General features: G+C 36.5%; 1 protein-coding gene across 2 annotated transcripts in view; it reads left to right on the top strand.

The window, feature by feature from the left end:
- The window catches only part of WNK3 (WNK lysine deficient protein kinase 3), a 152,144-nt gene that overhangs the window by 91,800 nt on the left and 37,064 nt on the right, over nt 1–23,280 (top strand). For both annotated transcript variants that reach the window (XM_008710830.2, XM_008710831.2), the window contains exons 10-11: nt 3,531–3,592; nt 19,031–19,178. In XM_008710830.2, coding sequence (XP_008709052.2) covers nt 3,531–3,592; nt 19,031–19,178 — 210 coding nt within the window. The remainder of the gene's footprint in view (nt 1–3,530; nt 3,593–19,030; nt 19,179–23,280) is intronic.

Below are 23,280 nucleotides of genomic sequence, written 5' to 3' on the forward strand. Positions count from 1 at the left end.
TCTTAATTACTAAAGCAAGATGAATATAGATAAGCTTATTTAACATCTTGTATATTCTTTCAGACCATTTTATATGCTTATACATACATGTGATTTTAATGTAACCATAGTGTACGTATTCTTTTATAATCTTTTTTCACTTATAGTGTTATCTTATATGTTTTAATACATTTTTAAGGGGCTACATAGTATCCTTTACTATGGATATACCATTATTTATTTAATGGAACAAGTAAAGGAAACAAGTGTCTAATTTTTTGTGCTTTGTGATTATAGTCTATGTTGTGAGGAACATTCTTATAGCTAAATCTTTGTATATACTCTTAATTATTTCATTTGTATACACTCTTAATTATATCCTTGGGTAAATTTCTAGAAATGTCAATGCTAGATGTTTTTAAGACTTGGTGTGTTGATGTCAAGTTACCCTTCAGAAAGGTGTAACCAGTTTACAATCCCACCATTGGTTTATGAAAATACCTATTTTCCTATACACTTAGTATTTGATATCCTTTCAGAGTTTTAAATTAGAAAATGTATGTAGTAACATTGTAAAAAGTAGGAAAATGGGGGAAATCACCTAGAATGCTATTTCCTTAACATGGCAGTGATTATAATATTTGTTATAGTATTCCAGGCTTTTAACACATGCGCAAGTGGTTGCACTTATATGTACAGTTTTATTTTCTACTTTTTTCATTCTTTGGTAAGTAATTTTCCCTGCCTTTACTTGGCCTTCACAATTCCAGTATTCAACGGCCACATGATAGTGCAATAAATATTCATATTTACCTAACTCATCTCCTATTCCTGAACAACTAACTTGCTGCCAGTTTTTATTATATATAATACCACAATCAAAACACAGAGATATCTACCATTTATTAAATATTTACCATAAAACAAACTTTATGTTATGTACTTTATTTCCCTTTGTATTATTTCCATAGGCTTTATGTCTGGGAATGGTAATATTGAATCATGAACATTTTTATGGCAGAGCCTTTCTTCTTATGTCACTGTTTTCTTTCTTATTTCTTTCTATCTTAAAATATTTATTAGAAGCCTAAAATGTGCCAGACACTGTGGTAAGAAGCACTGAGAATACAAAGATAAATCAGAGTCCTTGGAATCAGACATTAAACATATAAAGAGGGACATGATAAAAGGCATTCCCAAATGTTGGTGCATTGATTTCTTGGTTGGTGATTCTTTCCGTCCATCCTCCATCCATTCACCCATCCATCCCTCCATTTATGCCCACATGATTTTCCCTCAGGAACATGAAAGAACTAGTTGTAGACATGATGCCTGTTGACTCCTAAATATTTCAGTATAAGAATGAAGATTTTTTTAAACCACAATACAATGACAAGGAATTTAATATGAATATCATACTATTGTTTAATCTGTTGTGCACATTAAAATTTCACCAATTGCCCCAATAATGTCCTTTATGGCAATTTTCCTTCCTTGATCCAGGGTCTAATTGAAGATCATGCATTGCCTTTAGTTGTGTTGTCTCTTTTGTCTCCTTTAATCAGCCATTCTTTGTCTTTCATAACATTGTTATTTTTTGAAGAATAAAGCTTGGTTATTTTGGGTTTTTTTTTAAAGATTTTATTTATTTATTAGAGAGAGAGAGAAAATGAGCAGGGGGAGGGCAGAGGGAGAAACAGACTCCCTGCAGAGCAGGAAGCCATGTACAGGACTCCATCCCAGGACCCTGGGATCATGACCTGAGCCAAAGGCAGACGCTTAACCAACTGAGCTACCCCAAGGTTGGTTATTTTGTAGACTGTCCTTCAGTTTGGAACACCTTGGTGGCTCAGTTGGTTTCGTCTCCAGCTCTTGATCTCAGCTCAGGTCTTGATCTCAGGGTTGTGAGTTCAAGCCCCACGTTAGGGTCCACACTGGACATGGAGCCCTACTTAAAAAAAATGAAGAAAAAAAAAGAATGTCCTTCAGTTTGAGTTTGTTTGACATTTCCTTTTGCTTGATTCAGATCATGCATTTTTGTCAGGAATACCATGTAAGTGATGAGGTGTTCTTTGCACATTGTATCATATTAGGAGGCATGTGATGTCAGTTTTTCCTGCTATTGCTGAGGTTAAATTTAATCCTTCGCTTAAGGTGGAGGCTGCTGTATATAGTTTTCTCCCATAAAGTGACCTTTTTTTTCTTTTGTAATTAGTAAGTAATCTGTGGGGAGATATTTTGAAACTATGTAAATTTTGTCCACTAGTTTTATCATCTGATGATTTTCTGTTTTTGTCATTCCTTATATTTATTAGTTGGCTTTGTGCTGTAAAAGCTTTGTATCAGTATGAACTCATGTATTCTTATTTAATGGGTTATATTCAATTACTATCATTATTTATCTTGATGCCCAAATTGTCCCATATTTGGGCAGTAGGAACCCCCTTAAGCTGGCTCCTGTATATTTTTATGTGTTCCCATCATTCTTTGAGCAGTTCTTTACCTTTTGGCATAACAAGATGATCCAGCCTCATCTTGTACTTTCTTTGTCCCAGTGTTGGAATCAGTTGTTTCTCCAGGAAACTTTCATCCCTTATAGTTTAGAAAACAAGATGTGAACTAAGATATATCTAGATATATCTAGATATATCTAGATATACTTAATATATATATATATATATCTATATATATAGATATATATATTAAGTAGTACCCAAAGTGGTTTTGCTGGTTTGTCTGGACTCTATTGTAATAGAGGCTTCTTGTGTATAGGAGTTCTGTCCATAGAATGGACAGGACTGAGGAGGAGTTGATATAGTCCAGGAAGATGAAGAAACGTAAGTAGAGTCACAGTATATGGAAGAGCCCAACTCATTCAGAGGAGCTGCAGTTCAGTGTGGCTTCAAGTAGAGGATTCTGAAAATGAGGCAGGGACCAGTTCATCAAGGACTTTGCCATCCAAAGGAATTTAACCTTAGAGATGAGGAACCATCATAAAGGGTTTAAACTGGGTAGGGAAGAGATCAATTTTGGTAGATTTGCATTTTAAGGACACGGTGCTGTCACCAGTGGCAGTATGTAGGGTAGATTAGATAAGTGTTTAAAATTGTTTTCCAACATGGTTGGCATTTTCCTTCTTAGAGGGCCAGTATTGCAGCTGCTGATACTAATGCCTCAAAGGGATAGTTGTCAGTAATTTAGTTTAAAGAGAGCAAGAAAGAGCCAGAGCACACAAGTTAAAGCTTGAATCATTTATTTGTTTGTGAAATGGTGGCAACTCTCCCTTTTAGTACTGGTTTTACAGTCAGACTGGAAGCTGAAAAATAACACAAAAGTATAGAAAAATATCGATGAATATGAATACTGCTACATTTTATTTTTCTTTATCTCTGGTAGTAACATCAAACATTCAATAACGTAGACATTCTACCTAGTTTATGAGGTAACCAAAATATGAAATGTATCAACCATGTTTTTGGAAATAAAAGCAGATTGCATTTTTAGCTTGAAGTTTGTTGTTATAACAAGTTTTATTTCTGTACTATTTACAGCCTGTATCCCAGGCAGTTGGAATTGAACAAGCAACTCTTCTAAAACCGGATTTAGTTAGAAGGTGAGTATCTTCAAATTCATACCATGAAAACAGTGGGAGTATTTTGAAGTATTTGCACTTAATAGGTGCTTAGTGAATCTTGATTAGAGAAGCATCTTCATTCTTGTATTTGTATGTATGTTCAATAAAATAGTAGGCATTATTTTTACTTTTTTATGTTAATAATGATCATATGGAATGTTAAATTATTGACCGTTTTCTTGTTCTCATTATTATAATACTCTATTCTTAAGAAAAGCTTATAAGTGTTAAAAAAGGAAAGAAGGAATAGTGTAATTTAGAGTAAAAGTCCTGCTGATCTAAAGAAATAAAGTATAACCAGGTATAAAATTGTGTTATTATTTGGTAGTTGGAAATTAATATTTTTCTCTGTGTTCAGATTGGATAATTTTTATTGTTCTCTCTTCAAGTTCACTGATTCTTTCCTTTGTCCTATTCATTCTGCTATTGTGCCCATTCGATGAGTTTGTTTCTACAATTGTACTTTTTTTCCAGTTTTATTGAGAAACAGTGGGCGTACATCACTGTATAAGTTTAAGGCATTCACCATGATGGTTTAATTTACATATACACTGTGAAATAATTACCACAATAGGTTCGACTAACATCCATCTTCTCATATAAATATAATAAAAAGAAAAGAAAAAAAAGAAGGAAAAAAAATCTCTCCTTGTGGTGAGAACTCACAGGATTTCCTTTCTTAACAACTTTCCTATATCTCACATAGCAGTGTTAACTATAGGAGTCGTATTGTATATTACGTCCCTAGTACTTATTTATCTTATAACTGGAAGTTTGTACCTTTTGACCACCATCTTCCAGTTTTCCCTCCTCCCACCCTCTACCTCTAGTAACCACAAATCTGATCTCTTTTTCTGTGAATTTGTGTGGGTTTTTTGTTTTTGTTTTTGTTTTTTTAGATTCCACAATGGAGATTATACAGTATTTGTCTTTCTGTCTGACTTATTTCACTTAGCATAATGCCTTCAAAGTCCATTGATGATGTTGCAAATGGTAGGATTTCCCCTCCCTTCTTATGGCTGAATAATATTCGTGTGTGTGTGTGTGTGTGTGTGTGTGCATGTACATGTGCACACACCACAATTTCTTTATCCATTCATCCATCGATAGACAGGTTGTTTCCATGTTCCATGTCTTGGCTATTGTAAAGAATGTGGCTATGAACACAGGAGTGCAGGTATCTTTTTGAGTTAGTGTTTTTGTTTTTTAGGGATACATTCCCAGAAGTCAAATTGCTGAATCATATGGTAGTTCTATTTCTAATTTTTTGATGATCCTTTATACTGTTTTCCAGAGTGGCTGCACCAATTTACAGTCCCATAAATGCACAATAGTTCTCTTTTCTCCACATCTTTGCCAGCATTTGTTATCTTGTCTTTTTTATAATGGTCATTCTAATAGATGTGAGGCAATATTTCTAGAGCTCAGTTTGCCCATACCCATTTCTTGAGACAGAGGTGCCTGGGTGGCTCAGTTGGTTAAGTGTCTACCTTTGGCTCAGGTCATGATCTCAGGGTCCTGGGATCAAGCCCTGTGTTGGGTTCCCTGCTCATGGAGGAGTCTGCTTCTCCTCCCTCTGCCCCTCCCCCTGGCTTGTGAGCGTGCTCTCTCTCTCTCTCTGTCATGCTCTCTCACTCTCGTACTCTCTTGCTCTCTTTCAAATAAATAAACAAAATCTTAAAAAAAAAAATCTTAAGACAAAATGGAAACACAACATACCAGAACTTGTGGAATGCAGCAAAAGCACTTCTAGAAGGGAAGTTCATAGCAATAAATGTCTACATTAAGGAGCAGGAAAGATCCCAAGTAAGCAACTTAACTCTGCGCATTAAGGAATTAGAAAAAGAACAAACTGAGCCCAAAGTTAGCAGAAGAAATAATGATTAGAGTAGAAAGAAATAGAGAACAGAAAAACAATAGAACAGATTAACCAATCTAAGAGTTGGTTCTTTGAACAGATAAACAAAATTGACAAACCCTTAGCTAGACTAAGCAAGAACAAAAGTGTAAGGACCCAAATCAACAAAATTATAAATGAAAAGGGAGGGATTACAACTGATAACACAGATATTCAAAGAATCATAAGAGGCTATGATGAACAACTAAATGCCAACAAGCTGTACAACCTAGAAGTGGATAAATGCTTAGAAACATACAATTTACCAAGACTGAATCAGGAAGAAATAGAAAATCCGAATAGATCAATTACTATTAAGGAGATTGAATCAGTAATCAAAACTTTCCCAACAAAATTAAAGCCTAGGACCAGATGGCTTCACTGGTGATTCTTACCAAATACTTAAGGAAGAATTAACATTAATCCTTCTCAAACTCATAGAAGTGAAGAGGAGGGAACCTTGCCAAACTCATTTTACCAGGCTGGTATCATCCTGATACCAAAACCAGAAAAGGATACTACTAGAAAAGAAAATGCAAGAAAAGCTCAATAATATACTAGCAAACTGAATTCAACAGCACATTAAAAGGATCATACACTATAATCAAGTAGGATTTATCCCTGGGATGCAAGGATGGTTCAACATATACAAATCAATCAATGATTTGATTAAAAGAATGAATCATATGATCATATTAACAGAATGAAATAAAAGAATCATATGATCATCTCAGTAGATGCAGAAAGTGCATTTGACATAATTAAACATTCATGGTAAAAACTCTTAAGAAATTAGACATAGAAGGAACATATCTCAATATAATAAAGGCCATGTATGATAAATCCACATCTAGCATCTTAATGGTGAAAGGTTGAAAGCTTTTTTTCTAATATCAGGAACAAGACAAGGGTACCCACTCTCACCACTCTTATTCAACATAATATTAAAAATCCTAGGTAGAGCAATCAGGCAAGAAAAGAGATAAAAGGTATCAATATCATTTACAATAGTATCCAAAACAACAAAATACTTAAGGAATAAATTTAACCAAAGAAGGGAAAGATTTCTACTCTGAAAACCATAAGACATGGGTGAAAGAAATGAAGGAAAACAAATAAATGAGTAGGTATTCTGTGTTCGTGGCTTAGAAGCATTCAATGTTAAAATGTCAGTACTACTGAAAGCCATCTATAGATTCAATGAAATCTCTATCAAGATTCCAGTGCCATTTATCACATAGGTAGAAGAAGCACTTCTAAATGTATATAGAACTACAAAAGACCCCAAATAGCCAAAGAAATCCTGAGCAAGAAAAACAAAACAGGAGACATCACACTTCCTGATTTCAAGCTATACCATGAAGTTATAGTCATCAAAGCAGTATCATACAGGCATAAAATCAGACAAATAGACCAGTGGAGCACAATCAAGAGCCCAGAAATAAACCCAAGCATATACAAGTCAACTAATATTTCACAAGGGAGCCAAGAATACTTAGTGGAGAAGAGACAGTCTTTTCAATAAATGGAGCTGGGGTAATTGGACATTTACATGTAGAAGAATGAAACTGGAGCCATATCTTACACCACTCACAAAAGTTAACTTGAAATGGATTAAGGAGACCTGAAACCATGAAACTCCTAGAAGAAACCACAGGAATAAAGCTCCTAGACATGGGTCTTGATAATAATTTCTTGGATATGACACCTAAAACACAAGGAACAGAATAAAAAATAAACAAGTGGGACCACGTCAAACTAAAAGACTTCTTTGCAACAAAAGAAACCATTAGCAAAGTGAAAAGAAAACCTATGGAATGGGAAAAATACTTGCAGACTATATATCTGTTAACAGTTTAATATCCAGAATATATAATGAACTCCTATAACTCAATAGCAAGAAAACAAATAACCCAATTAACAAATGGGCAAAGGACCCAAATAGACATTCCTCCAAACAAGATAGACAAAAGGTTAACAGGTATGTAAAAGATGTTCAATATCACTAGTCATTAGGGTAATGCACATAAAATGACAATGATATCTTACTAGTCAGAATATGCCCCCAACTTGGTTCTGTGGATGAGCAAAACTGCTCGTTGGGTTTACTACTTGGGCACTGCATGTATGAATTTGGTCTGCCATGATCTGTAGGCCTGTTGCAAGCCCTTCCTTCCCTCCTTCCTTGTCACACTCATATTCCCAGTGCTTGAGCCCTGTAGATTCTCCTGCGATTCCTGTGGTACGAGATAAAATAGGGGCTCCCACAAAGTAACCCACAATGCTGAGTGAGGGCTGGTTTTCCCCTCCAGGTTCTCTTTTCCCACTGGAGGTACTGGAGGCTCAGGTGCTGTGCTGGCCTGGGGTAGAGGCAGTGTGGCCAATGTATAGCCACTTCTCCTACCCTTCTTCTTTTTGTTAGAGGGGGGAGAAAAAGAGAGAGAGTGTGTGTGAGCATGAGCAGGAGGTAGGGGCAGAAGGAGAGGGAGAGAAAAATCTTAAGCAGGCTCCACGCCCAGCACAGAGCCCGACTTGGGGCTTGATCTCATGACCCTGAGATCATGACCTGAGCTGAAATCAAGAGTCGGACGCTTAACTGACTGAGCCACCCAGACGCCCCTTCTCTTACCTTTCTAATCCAGTCTGACTTGGTGTCTGTGGTGTAGAGGGGTGCTTCAGCCACACCCCCATGTTCTAGGATTCTTTCAGTGGTGTCTTGTTCTTGAATAGTTATTGTTCTTGTGAGCAAAGTCAGAAACAACCTCTGTTGCCATCTTGGTGATGTCACTTCCTGTGATTGTGCTTTATTTTTATAATTTCCATTATTTCTAAGATTTTCTGTTTTTGCATCTGCTTCAAGAGTATTTATAATTGGTTTTTTGAAGCATTTTGATGACGGCTGCTTTAAAATCCTTATCAGATAGGGATGCCTGGGTGGCTAGTTGGTTAAGCACCTGCCTTCAGCTCAAGTCATGATCACAGGGTCTTGGGATCGAGCCCTGCATCAGGCTCCTTGCTCAGTGGGGAGCCTTCTTTTCCCTCTGCCTGCTGCTCCCCCTGCTTGTGCTCTCTCTCTCTGACAAATAAATAAATCTTTTAAAAAATAAAATCCTTGTCAGATAAATCAAATATCTGATTCATCCAATGTTGGCATCTCTTGATTGTCTTTTTGCATTCAAATTGTGATTTTCTGTGGCTTTTGGTATGGCAAGGAATTTTCATTTGTCTTCTGGACATTTGGGATATTATTTTGGGAGACTCTGGATCATATTTAAATACTCTATTTTAGCAGGCAGTTACCCTAGTTAGATGCATACGTTCTGATCTACTTTTGTGGGCTGTGGTTCTAATGACAATTTAGTTTTCAGAGTCCTTGTAGTACTAATTCTGTCTGCTTGGTTCACCTGACACCACTGGGGTCCATTGCTGCTGCCCCAGGCCAGAACTCCAGGCCACATGCTACTGGTGGAGCTCCCTTCAACGTTACTAGGGGAGGAAAGGGCCCACGTGAACTACCTTCTGCTGAGTTGGAGGTCAGGAGACCACTGGACTTGTGCTGCCTTTGTGTTTGAGCTGAGAGTCAGGAGACACTGAGCCTGGACTATCTTGTCACTGGGTGGGTAATTGGAAGATGCCAAACTGCTTTGTTTTTCCTTGAGTCCTGGGAGTCCCTAGCCAGTCCACCTTCATATTGTCATTCTTCAGTATCCAGCTGTGATTGTCTACTCTATTATTTCCACATTATTTAGTTGGACTTAAGAGGTAGGAAGAAAAGAGAGAGAATTGAATTTTTGCCATTTTGTCCCAAACCCTGAACTGGTGTTTCAAGATTACTTTGAAATGTCAATGATGTAGTCCCACTGACTAGAATTATGTGCCTTTTATCTTTTGAAAGTGTTGTTACTGTTATTTCTTTGTATATTAAAAAACTAAGAGCAGCATTAATGTATCTTCTTCCACCACTTGTTTTTTTAAAGATTTATTTACTTATTAGAGAGAGAGAGTGAGTGGGGGGAGGAGCAGATGGAGGGAGAGAGAGAATCCTCAGGCAGACTTCCCACTGAAATTAGAGCCCTACGTGGGGCTTGAACCCAGGACCCTGAGATCATGACCTGAGTAAAACCAAGGGTCAGACACTTAACTGACGCAGCCACCCAAGTACCCCCTTCCACCACATGTATTTATACAAATTTTTTTCACAGAGACATAGGAAAAATTTTAGGAGTTATTTTTATATCTTCTTTCATATCTTTATACAGATATTCCAGGAGTAGTTTCTAGGAGAAAGGACTTTACCTAAAAATTAATTTAAAAGATGTGTTTGGTGCTAACATCTTATTTAATTTTTAAATGTGTTTATTGGAAATTTTATATTTATTGAAATATCTACAAACTTATTAAAGAAAAAAGCTGAAAAATGCCCTGACACAGATAAACTGAAGGTTTAGCTGCCCTTTCATAATCATATTGATGTGAACCTGTAAAACATAACTAGTTAAAATTAATCACATTGAACCATTTTAATATTATTCATTTTTATTTTTTAACCAGAATTGTAGTTTTATTATTTCCTTTATTGAGGTGTAACTGACATACAAACTTACATTAGCTTCAAATGTACGACATGATTTGATATTTGCATGTATCGCAAAATGATCACCACAATAAGTGTAGTGAACATCTATCACCATACATAGTTATAGAATTATTTTCTTGTGATGAGAACTTTTAAGATCTAATCTCTTAGCAACTTTGAAATATACAATATTATTAACTATAGTCACCATAATGTACATGATATCCCAGGAATTACTTATTTTATAACAGGAAGCTTTTATCTTTCCCATCACCCAATTGCTCAACCCATTTCCCACCTCTGGCAACCTGTGGCAATGATTAATTAATCATTAATCTGTTCTCTGTGTATAGGAGTCTGTTTTTTTCTTTTAAAGATTTTATTTATCTATTTGGCATAGAGAGAGACAGCCAGCGAGAGAGGAACACAAGCAGGGGGAGTGGGAGAGGAAGAAGCAGGCTCCCAGCAGAGCAGGGAGCCCAATGTGGGGCTTGATCCCAGGAGTCTGGGATCACACCCTGAGCCGAAGGCAGACGCCCAACGACTGAGCCACCCAGGCGCCCCGAGGAGTCTGTTTTTTTTTAATTCCATATATAAGTGAAATCATATGATATTTTTCTTTCTCTTTCCATCTTATTTCACTTAGCATGAGAAATATAAAGAGGAAAATAATATCCTGAGGGTCTGTTCATGCTATTGAAAATAGCAAGACTCCATTCTTTTTTGTGGCTGAATACTATTCCTTTGTGTGTGTGTGTTTACGTATGTGTATGTATAAACATGTATATACCACATTTCCCTTTTTCCTTTAAATATAAGTTTTTTTTATTTTTGATTTTTTTTAACATTCAGTGTTTTATTAGTTTCAGGTGTATAACATAGTTATTCAACAATTCCAGACAATTCCCAGTACTCACTATGAGAAGTGTACAGCTTAATCTGCATTACATTTTTAACTGATTCCCCCCACCCACCTTCGTCTGGTAACACTTTGTTCTCTATAATGATGAGTTTGTTTCTTCATTTGTCTGTCTCTCTCCTCTGTGTTTTTGTCCCTTTGCTCATTTGTTTTGTTTCTTAAATTCCACATATGAGTAAAGTTATGTTATTTGTCTTTCTTTTTCTTACTTCACTTAGCATTATACTTTATACCTCCATCCATGTCATTTCGAATGAAAAGATTCCATTCTTATTTATGGCTGAATAATATTCCATTGTATATATATATACACCAAATCTTTATCCATTCAATAATTGATGGACACTTGGGCTGCTTCCATAATTTGACTATTGTAAATAGTGCTGCTATAAACATAGGGGTGCATGTATCTTTTTGAATTAGTGTTTTTGCATTCCTTGGGTAAACCCCAGTAGTGCAATTGCTGGATCATAGGGTAGTTCTATTTTTAACTTTTTGAGGAACTGCCATACTATTTTCCCACCAACATTGCAAGAGGGTTCCCTTTCTCTGCACCCTTGCCAATATCTGTTGATTCTTGTGTTGTTGATTTTAGCCATTCCAACAGGTATGAAGTGATATTTTATTGTAGATTTGATTACATTTCTCTGATGATAAGTGATGGTGAATATCTTTTCATGTGTCTGCTGGCCATCGGATGTCTTCTTTGGAGAAATGTCTGTTCATTTCTTTATCCATTTTTAAATTGGATTGTTTTTTGGGTGTTGAGTTTTATAAGTTCTTTATATATTTTGGGTACTAAGTCTTTATCAAATATGTCATTTGCAAAAATCTTATCCCATTCAGTAGGTTACCTTTCAGTTTTATTATTTCCTTGGCTATAGAGAAGCTTTTTATTTTCATGTAGTCCCAGTAGTTTATTTTTGCTTTTGTTTCCCTTGCCTCAGGAGACATATCTAGAAAGAAGTTGCTGTGGCCAAGGTCAAAGAAGTTACTGCCTGTGTTCTCTTCTAGGCTTTTTATGATTTCAGGTCTCCCATTTAGTTCTTTCATCCGTTTTGAATTTATTGTTGTGTATGGTGTAAGAGACTGGATTAAGAAGATGTGGTCCATATATACAATGGAATATTACTAAGCCATCAAAAAGAATGATTTCTCAACATTTGCAGCAACATGGACGGGACTGGAGGAGATAATGCTAAGCGAAATAAGTCAAGCAGAGAAAGACAATTATCATATGGTTTCACTCATTTATGGAACATAAGAAGTAGGAAGATTGGTAGGAGAAGAAAGGGGGGTAAACAGAAGGGGGAATGAATCATGAGAGACTATGGACTCTGGGAAACAAACTGAGGGCTTCAGGGGGGTGGGTGGGGGAATGGGATAGGCCGGTGATGGGTATTAAGGAGGGCACGTATTGCATGGTGCACTGGGTGTTATACGCAAGTAATGAATCATGGAACTTTACATCAAAAACTAGGAATGTACTGTATTTTGACTAACATAATATAGTAAAAAATTATTATAAAAGAAATAAAAAAAAGTGGTCCAGTTTCATTGTTTTGTATGTTGTTGTCCAGTTTTGCCAACATCAGTTGTTGAATTTCTTTTTCCCACTGGATATTCTTTCCTGCTTTGTCAGAGATTAATTGGCCTATAATTGTGGGTTTATTTCTGAAATTCTGTTCTATTGATCTATGTGTTTATTTTTGTGCCAGTACTGTTTTGATCACTACAGCTTTGTAATATAATGTGAAGTCCAGAATTGTGATGCCTCCAGCTTTGCTTTTCTTTTTCAAGATTGCTTTGTCTATTCAGGGTCTTTCATGGTTTCATAGAAATTTTAGGATCATTTGTTCTAGTTCTTTGAAAAAAATTGTTGGTATTTTGATAGGGATTGCATTGAATTTGCAGAGTGCTTTTTGTAGTATAGGCATTTTAACAGTATTTGTTCTAATCTATCAGTATGGAATCTCTTTCCATTTCTTTGTGTCATCTTCAGTTTTTTCATCACTGTTTTATAGTTTTCAGAGTACAGAACTTTTACCTCTTTGGTTAGGTTTATTCCTATGTATCTTACTATTTTTGGTACAACTGTAAATGGGATTGGTTTCTTAATTTCTCTTTCTGCTGCTACATTATTGGTGTATAGAAATGCAACAGATATCTGAGGCGCCCGGGGGGCTGAGTTGGTTAGGTGTCTTAACTCTTGATTTCGCTCAGGTCATGATCTCATGGACCTGGTATCGAGCCCCACATTGAGCGTGCTTAAGATCTTCTCTCTCCCTCTCCCTCTGCCCCTCCCTTGACTTGTGCTGTCTCTCTCTCTCTCTCTCTCTCTCAAATAAATAAATCTTTAAAGAAGAAAGAAATGCAACAGATATCTGTATATTGATTTTGTATCCTGCAACTTTACTGAATTTCTTTATCAGTTCTAGCAGTTTTATGGTAGTCATTTGGGTTTTCTATATACAATATCATGTCATCTGCAGATAGTGAAAGTTTTACTTCTTCCTACCAATTTGGATAGCTTTTATTTTTTTGTTGTTGTCTGATTGCTGTGGCTTGACTTCCAGTACTATCTTGAATAAAAGTGGAAGAGTGGACATCCTTGACTTGCTGCTGACCTTAGGAGAACACTCTCAGTTTTTCCTCATTAAGTATGATGTTACCTGTGGGTTTTACATAGATGGCCTTTATTAGGTTGAGGTATGTTTCCTCTAAACCTATTTCATTGAGGGTTTTTATCGTAAATGGATGTTGTACTATGTCAAATGCTTTTTCTGCATCTATTGAAAGGATCATGTGGTTCTTATTCTTTCTCTTATTGATGTGATGTAATATGTTGATTGATCTGCAAATATTAAACCACCCTTACAATCCAGGAGTAAATCCCGCTTGATTGTGGTGAATGATTTTTTTAATATACTGTTAGATTCAATTTGCTAGTGTTTTGTTGAGGACTTTTGCATCTTTATTCATCAAGGATAAAGGATATTGCCCTGTGGTTCTGTTTTTTAGTGGTGTCTTTATCTGGTTTTGGTATCAGGATAATGCTGGCCTGAATGAATTTGGAAGTTTTCTTTCCTTTTCTATTTTTTGGAACAGTTTGAGAAGAACAAGTATTAACTCTTCCTTACATGTTTGGTAGAATTTGCCTGTGAAGCCATCTGGTCCTGGACTTTTGTTTGTTGGGAGTTTTTTGATTACTGACTCAAGTTCTTTGCTGGTTATCAGTTTTTCCAAATTTTCTATTTCTTCCTGTTTCAGTTTCAGGAGTTTATATGATTCTGTGAATTTATTAATTTCTTCTAGGTTGTCCAATTTGTTGCATATAGTTTTTCATAATATTTATTCTCCTATAGTTGTTCATATTTCTGTGATGTTGATTATTTCTCCTCTCTCATTTGTGAATTTGTTTATTTGGGTCCTTTCTCTTTTCCTTTTGCTAAGTCTGGCTAGAGGTTTATCAATTTTATTAATTTTTTCCAAAGAAACAGCTTCTGGTTTTGTTGATCTGTTCTTTTTTTTTTTTTTTAGTTTCTATATCATTTATTTCTGCTCTAATCTTTATTCTTTCCTTCCCTCTGCTGGCTCAATGTTTTGTTTGTTGTTTTCTCTAGCTTCTTTAGATGCAAGATCTGGTTGTTTATTTCAGAGTTTTCTTGCTTGTTGAGGTACGCCTGTATTGCTATAAACTTCCATGTTAGAACAGCTTTTGTGTGAAAACACAAAACCATTGTGTTTTCATTTTCATTTGTTTCTATGTACTTTTTTATTTCTTCTTTTATATCCTGGTGGAGCCATTCATTGACTAGTTGCGTGTTATTTAACCTGCATATATTTGTGGTCTTTCCAGATTTTTTCTTGTGGTTGACTTCTAGTTTCATAGCGTTATGGTCAGAAAAGATGTGATGTATGACTTCAGTCTTCTTGAATTTGTTGTAGCTTGTTTTGAGAGCTAATATGTGATCTATTCTGTAGGTTGTTCAGTGTGCACTTGAACGCGTATTCTGCCGTTTTGGGATGGAATGTTCTGAATATATGTGTTAAATCCATCTGTTCCAGTGTCATTCAAAGCCATTGTTCCCTTTTTGATGTTCTTTTTAAAAAAAATATTTTATTTATTTGAGAGATTGAGAAGTGAGAGAGAGCAAGCATGAGCAGTGGGGAGGGACAGAGGGAGAGGGAAAAGCAGACTCCCTACCGAGCAGGGAGCCCTACACAGGGCTATATCTCAGGGCCGTGAAACTATGACCTGAGCCAAAGGCAGACGCTTAACTGACTGAGCCACCCAGGTGCCCCGGTGTTCTGTTTAGATGATCAGCCCATTGCTGTAAGTTGGGTGTTAAAGTACCCAACTATTGTATGATTATTGATTATTTATATTGGTTATTAACTGTCTTTTTTGCTCATATGTTGGGTGTGTAGATATTTATAATTGTTGTATCTTCTGGTTGGAGATCCCCTTTATGATTATATATTGTTCTCCTTTTTCTCTTGTTAGTCTTTGTTTTAAAGTCTGTTTTCTCTGATGTAAGTATTGCTCCTCCATCTTTCTGTTGACATCCATTTTCATGATAGACATTTCTCCACTCCCTCATTTTCAATCTGTTTATGTCTTTAGGTCTAAAATGAGTCTCTTGTAGGCTGCATATAGATGGGTCTTATTTTTTTTTATCCATTCTGTGCCCCTATGACTTTTGATAGGAGCATTGAGTCCATTTACCTTCGAAGTAATTATTGAAAATGTATTGTCATTTTATTCTTTGTTTTGTGGTTGTTTCTGAAGATTTCCTCTGATCCTTTATTGTTTTTATCTCTTTCATCATTTGGTTATTTTCCTTATTGATATATTTGGATTTTTTCTCTTTGTTCTTTACATATTTATTAGTGGTTTTTGATATATGGTTACTATTAGGTTTGTGTATGACATCTGCATGTAGCAGTCTATATTAATTTGATGGTCGTTTAAGTTTGGACCCATTCTTTACTCTTCTCCTCCCCACATTTTAGGTATATTTTGTCATATTTCACATATTTGCATATTTTACATGTTTTCCATTTATTTTGTGAATACCTTGCCTGAATTTTTACAGAAATATTAATTTTTACTGCTTCAGTTTCCTACCTTTATACTTTCACTTTTGGTCTCTCCTTTCCACTCAAAGAGTCCCCTTTAATATTTTTTTACAGAGCTGGTTTAGTGGTCATGAACTCCTTTAGTTTTTATTTGTCCAGGTAACTCTTTGTCTCTCCTTCTTTTCTGAATGGTAGCCTTGGTGGATGGAGTATTCTTGGCTGCAGATTTTTCTCATTCAGCACTTTGAACCTGTCATGCCACTCCCCTCTGGCTTTTAAAGCTTCTGCTGAAAAATCCCCTGCTATCCTTTTGAGGTTTCTCTTTTATGTTACTATCTTCTTTTGCCTTGTCTTTAAAAATTTTTTAAGATTTTATTTATTTATTTATTTATTTGATAGAGGGAGGGAAAGAGAACAGAAGCAGGGGGCACTGCAGAGGGAGATGGAGAAGGGAGCCCGATGAGGGGCTCAATCCCAGGACCCCGGGATCATGACTTGAGCTGAAGGCAGACACTTAACCAACTGAACCACTCAGGTGCCCCTTAAATTTTTTTCTTCATCACTATTTTTTTTTTTTTGCCAATTTAATGAAAATATATCTTGGTATGGATCTCCTTTTGTTGATTTTGTTGGGTGTTCTCATGCCTCCTGGATCTGGGTATCTGTTACCTTCCCCAGATTAGGGAAGTTTTCAGCTATTACTTCTTCCAGTAAATTTTCTACCCCCTTTCCTCTCTCTTCTTCTAGGACTCCTATAATATGAATGTTATTACATTTGGTGGAGTCACTGTGTTCCCTAAGTCTATTTTCATTTCTCATAATTCTTTTTTCTCTCTTGTTCAACTTGATGCCTTTACATATTCTGTCTTCTAGGTCACTAATTTGTTCCTCTACTTCTTCCATCCTGCTCTTCATCCCATCAGGTGTGCTTCTCATTTCATATATTGAGCCCTTTATCACTGCTATGTTATTCCTTATCTCTGTGTTAAGGGTCTCACTGATGTCCTCCATTCTTTTCTCAAGTCCAATGAGTATGTTTGTGATCATTACTTTAAACTCTCCATCAGGCATGTTATGTATTTCTGTTTTGCTTAGATTTCTGGCCGTGGCCTTGTCCTGTTCTTTCATTTGGGATAAATTTCTCTGTCTTCTCATTTTACCTATATTTCTGTGCCTGTTTTGTTTCTCTGTTTTAGGAAAGTCAGCTGCATCTTCTATTCTTGAGGGTAATGGCCTTATGATGAAGAGGTCCCGTAGTGCCTTCCCCAGGAGTGTCCCTTATTCCCCAGGGCCTGGTGCTTACAGGAGTGTCTCCAGTGTGTGCTGTGTATGCTCTTATTTTGTCCTAGCCACTTTATCTTTCAGGCCAGTTGTTTGCAGAGGCTCTGTTTGTGTGTTGTGGGCAGTATTTGCTCCTTTGCCTGAATGTGGCATGTTTTAACTAGGTGTGCCCTGGTCCGTTTGTGAAATGAGACCTGTTCTCACCACCGCTATAACTAAGGCTCTGCAAAACTCCTGAGTAAGGAAGCATTGTGTGAGCAGGGTTTTGGGCCAGTCTTCTGGGGGGGAGGGGCCCACCAAGGTGGGATAGTGGCAATGGAGACTGGAAACAGAAGTTCCATTAGCATGTGGGAGAGGCAGGGCTTGGTGTAAGCATGTCAGGTCGGGATTGTCAACATTGTGCTGGTTCCTGTGGTGGCCTTGTGCTTATACTTAGGGTCAGGGGGAGGAATTGGCTCCGCCTAGTTCTTTTCTTCCCGGAGGTTTCTCTCCCTGAACACTGCCTCTCTGGGATATGGTCTGAAATGAGCAAATAACCTCCCCACTGTGTACCCCAGGTGCTCTTCATATCACTGTTGCCACACTGTATACTCACAGGTTGTTTGTCTGCCTGTTCTGCAAAAGTAGCACAATGTCCTCTGGGCTGTATCCCAGTCAAGCCCAGTGACCTTAAAACTCCAGACTTTATGCCCCACTGGTTGCTGAAGTCTGAAATTTGGCCCCTCTTGCTTTCCAAACCAGTTGGTATGGGGATTTGTTTTCCCATGCACTCCCCTGTGTGTTAGTCTGTCTAACCATTTTCTGTGACCACTGCTTCCTTCCCACCCCAGTGGCCACAATCTGATTCTCTCCCCAAACACGTCTCCACACTTTTACCTTCTTCAGTGTGGCCTCTTCCCTACCTTTAGTTGTGTAGTTGTTCTTCCAGTCTTCGGGTCAATATCTGATGTATTTTGGATGATTTGGTAGTTATCTGGTTGTATTTATGGGACAGGTGAGCGTAGGGTCCTCCTACTCTGCCACCATTTTCCAACAAACCACTACCACATTTTTTTAAATCGTATTTTCATTTTTTATTCTTTCTCCTACCCTGTTCCTGTCTCTCCTACTCGGTCTGTTTATGCCCTTTTGAGTTCAACACATAAACAGGTATATTTTGAGTGAAAATTGTTTGTTAGAAGTTTTATTTGAACACATTAATAATATACCCAAAAACAAACAAGATAAAATTGATCAAGAGCATCCTCTGATTAAAGGTTCCACAGAGGTCCATCAATGACAGTGTTTTTCTTTCAGTCCCACTACTGTCAGGTGATTGCCAGATAAATACATATTACCTCAGTTTTTCATAACTTTGAAAAACATCTTTATTGAGATATAATTCACATACCATTAAGTTAACCAGTTTAAAGTGTACAGTTTGCTTTTTGTATATTCTCTGACATTATATTTCTAATTTATTTTCTTTAAACTCATTCCGTCTTATTTTATAATTGGAATTTTTCTAGAATTTTACCATCATAATGGAATTATTCTAGACATCATAGAATTTCAGATGTTAATTCTAATTTGGGTTAAATACTGGGCTTTGAGAATCATGGAATAATGTTTTCTCTGAGAAATTGAATAGGACTTGCTTTTGCTTTTTTTCCTAATAACTAGTTTGAATCCTGATATGGCAGCTGTGAAGGAAAACATCAATACCCCTGATAACCCATGTGGAAATGGCAAACAAGATCGGATCAAACAAAGAAGAGCTTCCTGTCCTCGACCAGAGAAGGGGACTAAATTCCAACTTACTGTCCTTCAGGTCAGTGTGTAAATATTATTGGTTAAGTGTGTAGAGGTCTGTGTTGACAGGTTGGGGCCATGTTGCTTCAGACATGAGTGTAGAGCATTGTGAAATGGTAACGTCTCTTTCATTAAATTTTTTTTCTGTTAAAAATACGTACTAGGAAATATAGATCAAATATTAGGAAGAAAATAAAAATCACTTTTACCACCTGTCAGAGATAGTTCCTATTAATGTTTTAGTTTTCATCTTTTTTTCCTCTATGTATATGTAGTATTTTACATTATTAAGGTTGTAACAGTACTAGTAATAGTAGCAAATTTATTATATTCTTTTGTGGTAGACACCCCAAATGTTATGCATTTGTTTTATCATTTAATCCTTCAGTAACCCTGTCTGATAGATGTCAGTATACTCATCTTTACAAATGAAGATGCTGAAAATTAGAGAGGTAAAGTAATTTGCCTACGGTCATTGAATTAGCAAGTGATAGTCAGATCTGAATCCAGTTCAGACTTTAAAGCTGATATTTCTAACCAATGTGGTATACGTTTTGGATGGATGCTTAAACCTATACATATAATTTTGTATTCTTCCTTTTTCTTTTCCTGAACACACATACATGTACACACATACACACATATATGTTAATTTTATTAAGTTTTTTTTTTTTAAAGATTTTGTTTATTATTTGACAGAGATAGAGACAGCCAGCGAGAGAGGGAACACAAGCAGGGGGAGTGGGAGAGGAAGAAGCAGGCTCATAGCAGAGGAGCCTGATGTGGGGCTCGATCCCATAACGCCGGGATCACGCCCTGAGCCGAAGGCAGACGCTTAACCGCTGTGCCACCCAGGCGCCCCAATTTTATTAAGTTTTTAATTTTAATTCTGGTGTAGTTAACAGACAGTGTTATATTAGTTTCAGGTGTACAATATAGTTACTCAACAGTTGTGTACATTACTTAGTGCTCATCATGATAAGGGTAAGCTTTAATCCATATCATCTATTTCACCCATCCCCCATATACCTCCCCTGTGGTAAACATCAGTTTGTTCTCTATAGTCTGTTTCTTGGTTTCTCTCTCTCTCTCTTTTTTTTCAATTTTTCATTTGTTTTGTTTCTTAAATACCACATATGAGTAAAATCTTATGGTATTTGTCTTTCTCTCACTTATTGCACTTAGCATTACACTTTTGAGCACCATCCATTTTGTTGCAAATGACAAGATTTCATTCTTTTTTATGGCTGAATAATATTTCATTATACACACACACACACACACACACACACACACACACCCCACATCTTCTTTATACATTCATCAATTGATGGACACTTGAGTTGCTTCCATATCTTGGTTATTGTAAATAGTGCTGCTGTTAACATAGGGGTGTATATATCCCTTTGAATTAGTGTTTATGTATTCTTTATGTAAATACCCAGTAGTGTGATTACTGGATCATGGGGTAGTTCTATTTTGAACTTTTTGAGGAACCTCCATAGTGTTTTCCACAGTGGCTACACCAGTTTGCATTCCAAGCAATAGTGCATGAAGGTTCCTTTTTTTCCACATCCTCATCAACAACTGTTTTTTCTTGTGTTGTTGATTTTAGCCATTCCAACAAGCGTGAGGTGATAGCTCATTGTAGTTTTGATTTGCGTTTCTGTGATGATGAGCATCTTTTAATGTGTCTGTTGGCCATCTGAATGTCTTCTTTGGAGAAATGTCTGTTTGTGTCTTCTGACAACTTCGTAGTTGGATTACTTGTTTTTGTTGTGTTGAATTATATAAATTCTTAACATATTTTGTATATTAGCCCTTTATCAGATATGTAATTTGCAAATATCATCTCCCATTCCATAGGTTGCCTTTTAGTTTTGTTAATTGTTTCCTTTGCTGTATAGAAGCTTTTTATTTTGATGTAGTCCCAATAGATCGTTTTTGCTTTTGTTTCCGTCTTCAGGAGATATAACTAGAAAGAAGTTGCTGATGCTGATGTCAACAAGTTACTGTTTGTGTTCTCTTCTAGAATTTTTGCAGTTTTAGGTCTTACATTTAGATCTTTAATCCATTTTGAATTTGTTTTTGTGTATGGTGTCAGAAAGTGGTGGAATTACATTCTTTTGCATGTTGTTGTCCAATTTTTTCCAATGCCATTTGTTGAAGAGACTGTCCTTTTACCATTGGATATTGTTTCCTGCTTTGTTGAAAATTAATTGATCTAAACTTGTGGGTTTAATTCTAGATTTTCTTTTATCTTTCATTGATCTGTGTGTTTATTTTTGTGCCAGTACCATAGTGTTTTGATTAATATAGCTTAGTTGTATAACCTGATGTCCAGATTTGTGATGCCTCCAGTTTTGCTTTTCCTTTTATTTGTATTTTTTAAAGATTTATTTGTTTGTTTATTTTTTGAGAGAGAGAGAACACACATGAGTGTGAGTGGAGGGAGGGGCATAGGGGGAGGGAGAGAGACAGGAGGAGGAGGAGCAGACTGCCTGCTGAGCATGGAGCCCAGTGTGAGGTTCAGTCTCACAATGCCGAGATCATGACCTGAGCTGAAATCAAGAGTCCGACGCTTAACCAACTCAGCCACCCAGGCGCCCCTGCTTTTCCTTTCAAACATTGATTTTTGTGTATATGTTCATCAGGGATATTGACCTGTAGTTCTCTTTTCTAGTGGTGCCTTTATCTGGCTTTGGTATCAGGGTAATGCTGGCATCTTAGAGTAAATTTGCAAGTTTTCCTTTCTTCTCTATTTTTTGGAATAGTTTGAGGAGAATAGGCATTAACTCTTCTTTAAATGTTTTGTAGAATTCGCTTGTGAATCCATCTGGACCTGGACTTTTGTTTGTTGGGAGTTTTTTGATTACTGATTCGAGTTCTTTGCTAGTTATCTGTTCAAATTTTCTATTCCCTTGTTTCAGTTTTGGTAGTTTATATGTTTGTAGGAATTTATCCATTTCTTCTAGGTTGTCCAATTTCTGGCATGTAGTTTTTCATAATATTCTCTTATGATTGTTTGTTTCTTTTTTTTTAAAGATTTTATTTATTTATTCGACAGAGATAGAGACAGCCAGCGAGAGAGGGAACACAAGCAGGGGGAGTGGGAGAGGAAGAAGCAGGCTCATAGCGGAGGAGCCTGATGTGGGGCTCGATCCCATAACGCAAGGATCACGCCCTGAGCCGAAGGCAGACGCTCAACCGCTGTGCCACCCAGGCGCGCCCTCTTATGATTGTTTCTATGTGTGTTGTTGGTTGTTATTTCTCTTTGCTCATTTGTGATTTTATTTATTTGAGCCTTTTTTCTTTTTTTCCTGTTAAGTCCTGGTAGAGGTTTATCAATTTTATTGATTTTTTTTTTCATAGAGCCAGCCCTTGCTTTCACTGGTATATTCTATTGGGTGTTTTTTTTCAGTTTCTGTATCATTTATTTCTGCTCTAATCTTTATTCTTTCCTTCCTTCTGCTGGCTCAACGTTTTGTTTGTTGTTTTTCTCTAGCTCCTTTAGATGTAAGGTCAGGTCGTGTATTTGAGAGCTTCTTGCTTGGTGAGGTACACCTGTTGCTATAAACTTCCGTGTTAGAACAGCTTTTGCTGTATCCCAGAGGTTTTGGACCATTGTATTTTCATTTTCATTTGTTTCTATGTACTTTTTTATTTCTTCTTTTATTTCCCGGTTGAGCCATTCATTGACTAGTTGCATGTTATTTAACCTGCATATATTTGTGGTCTTTCCAGATTTTTTCTTGTGGTTGACTTCTAGTTTCACAGCATTGTGGTCAGAAAAGATGCGTGGTATGACTTCAGTCTTCTTGAATTTGTTGTAGCTTGTTTTGAGAGCTAATATGTGATCTATTCTGTAGGTTGTTCAGTGTGCACTTGAACGTGTGTTCTGTTTTGGGATGGAATGTTCTGAATATATGTGTTAAGTCCATCTGTTCCAGTGTCATAAAATGCCAATGTTTCCTTGTTTAATTTCTGTTTAGAGGATATGTCCATTGATATAAGTTGAGTGTTTAAGTCCCCTGCTATTATTGTATTATTATCAATAAGTTCCTTTATGTTTGTTATTAACTGTTTTATGTATTTCAGTGGTCCCATGTTAGGTTCATAAA

This window comes from Ursus maritimus (assembly GCF_017311325.1).
Source record: "Ursus maritimus isolate PB19 chromosome X unlocalized genomic scaffold, ASM1731132v1 scaffold_X1, whole genome shotgun sequence".
NCBI lineage: Eukaryota > Metazoa > Chordata > Mammalia > Carnivora > Ursidae > Ursus > Ursus maritimus.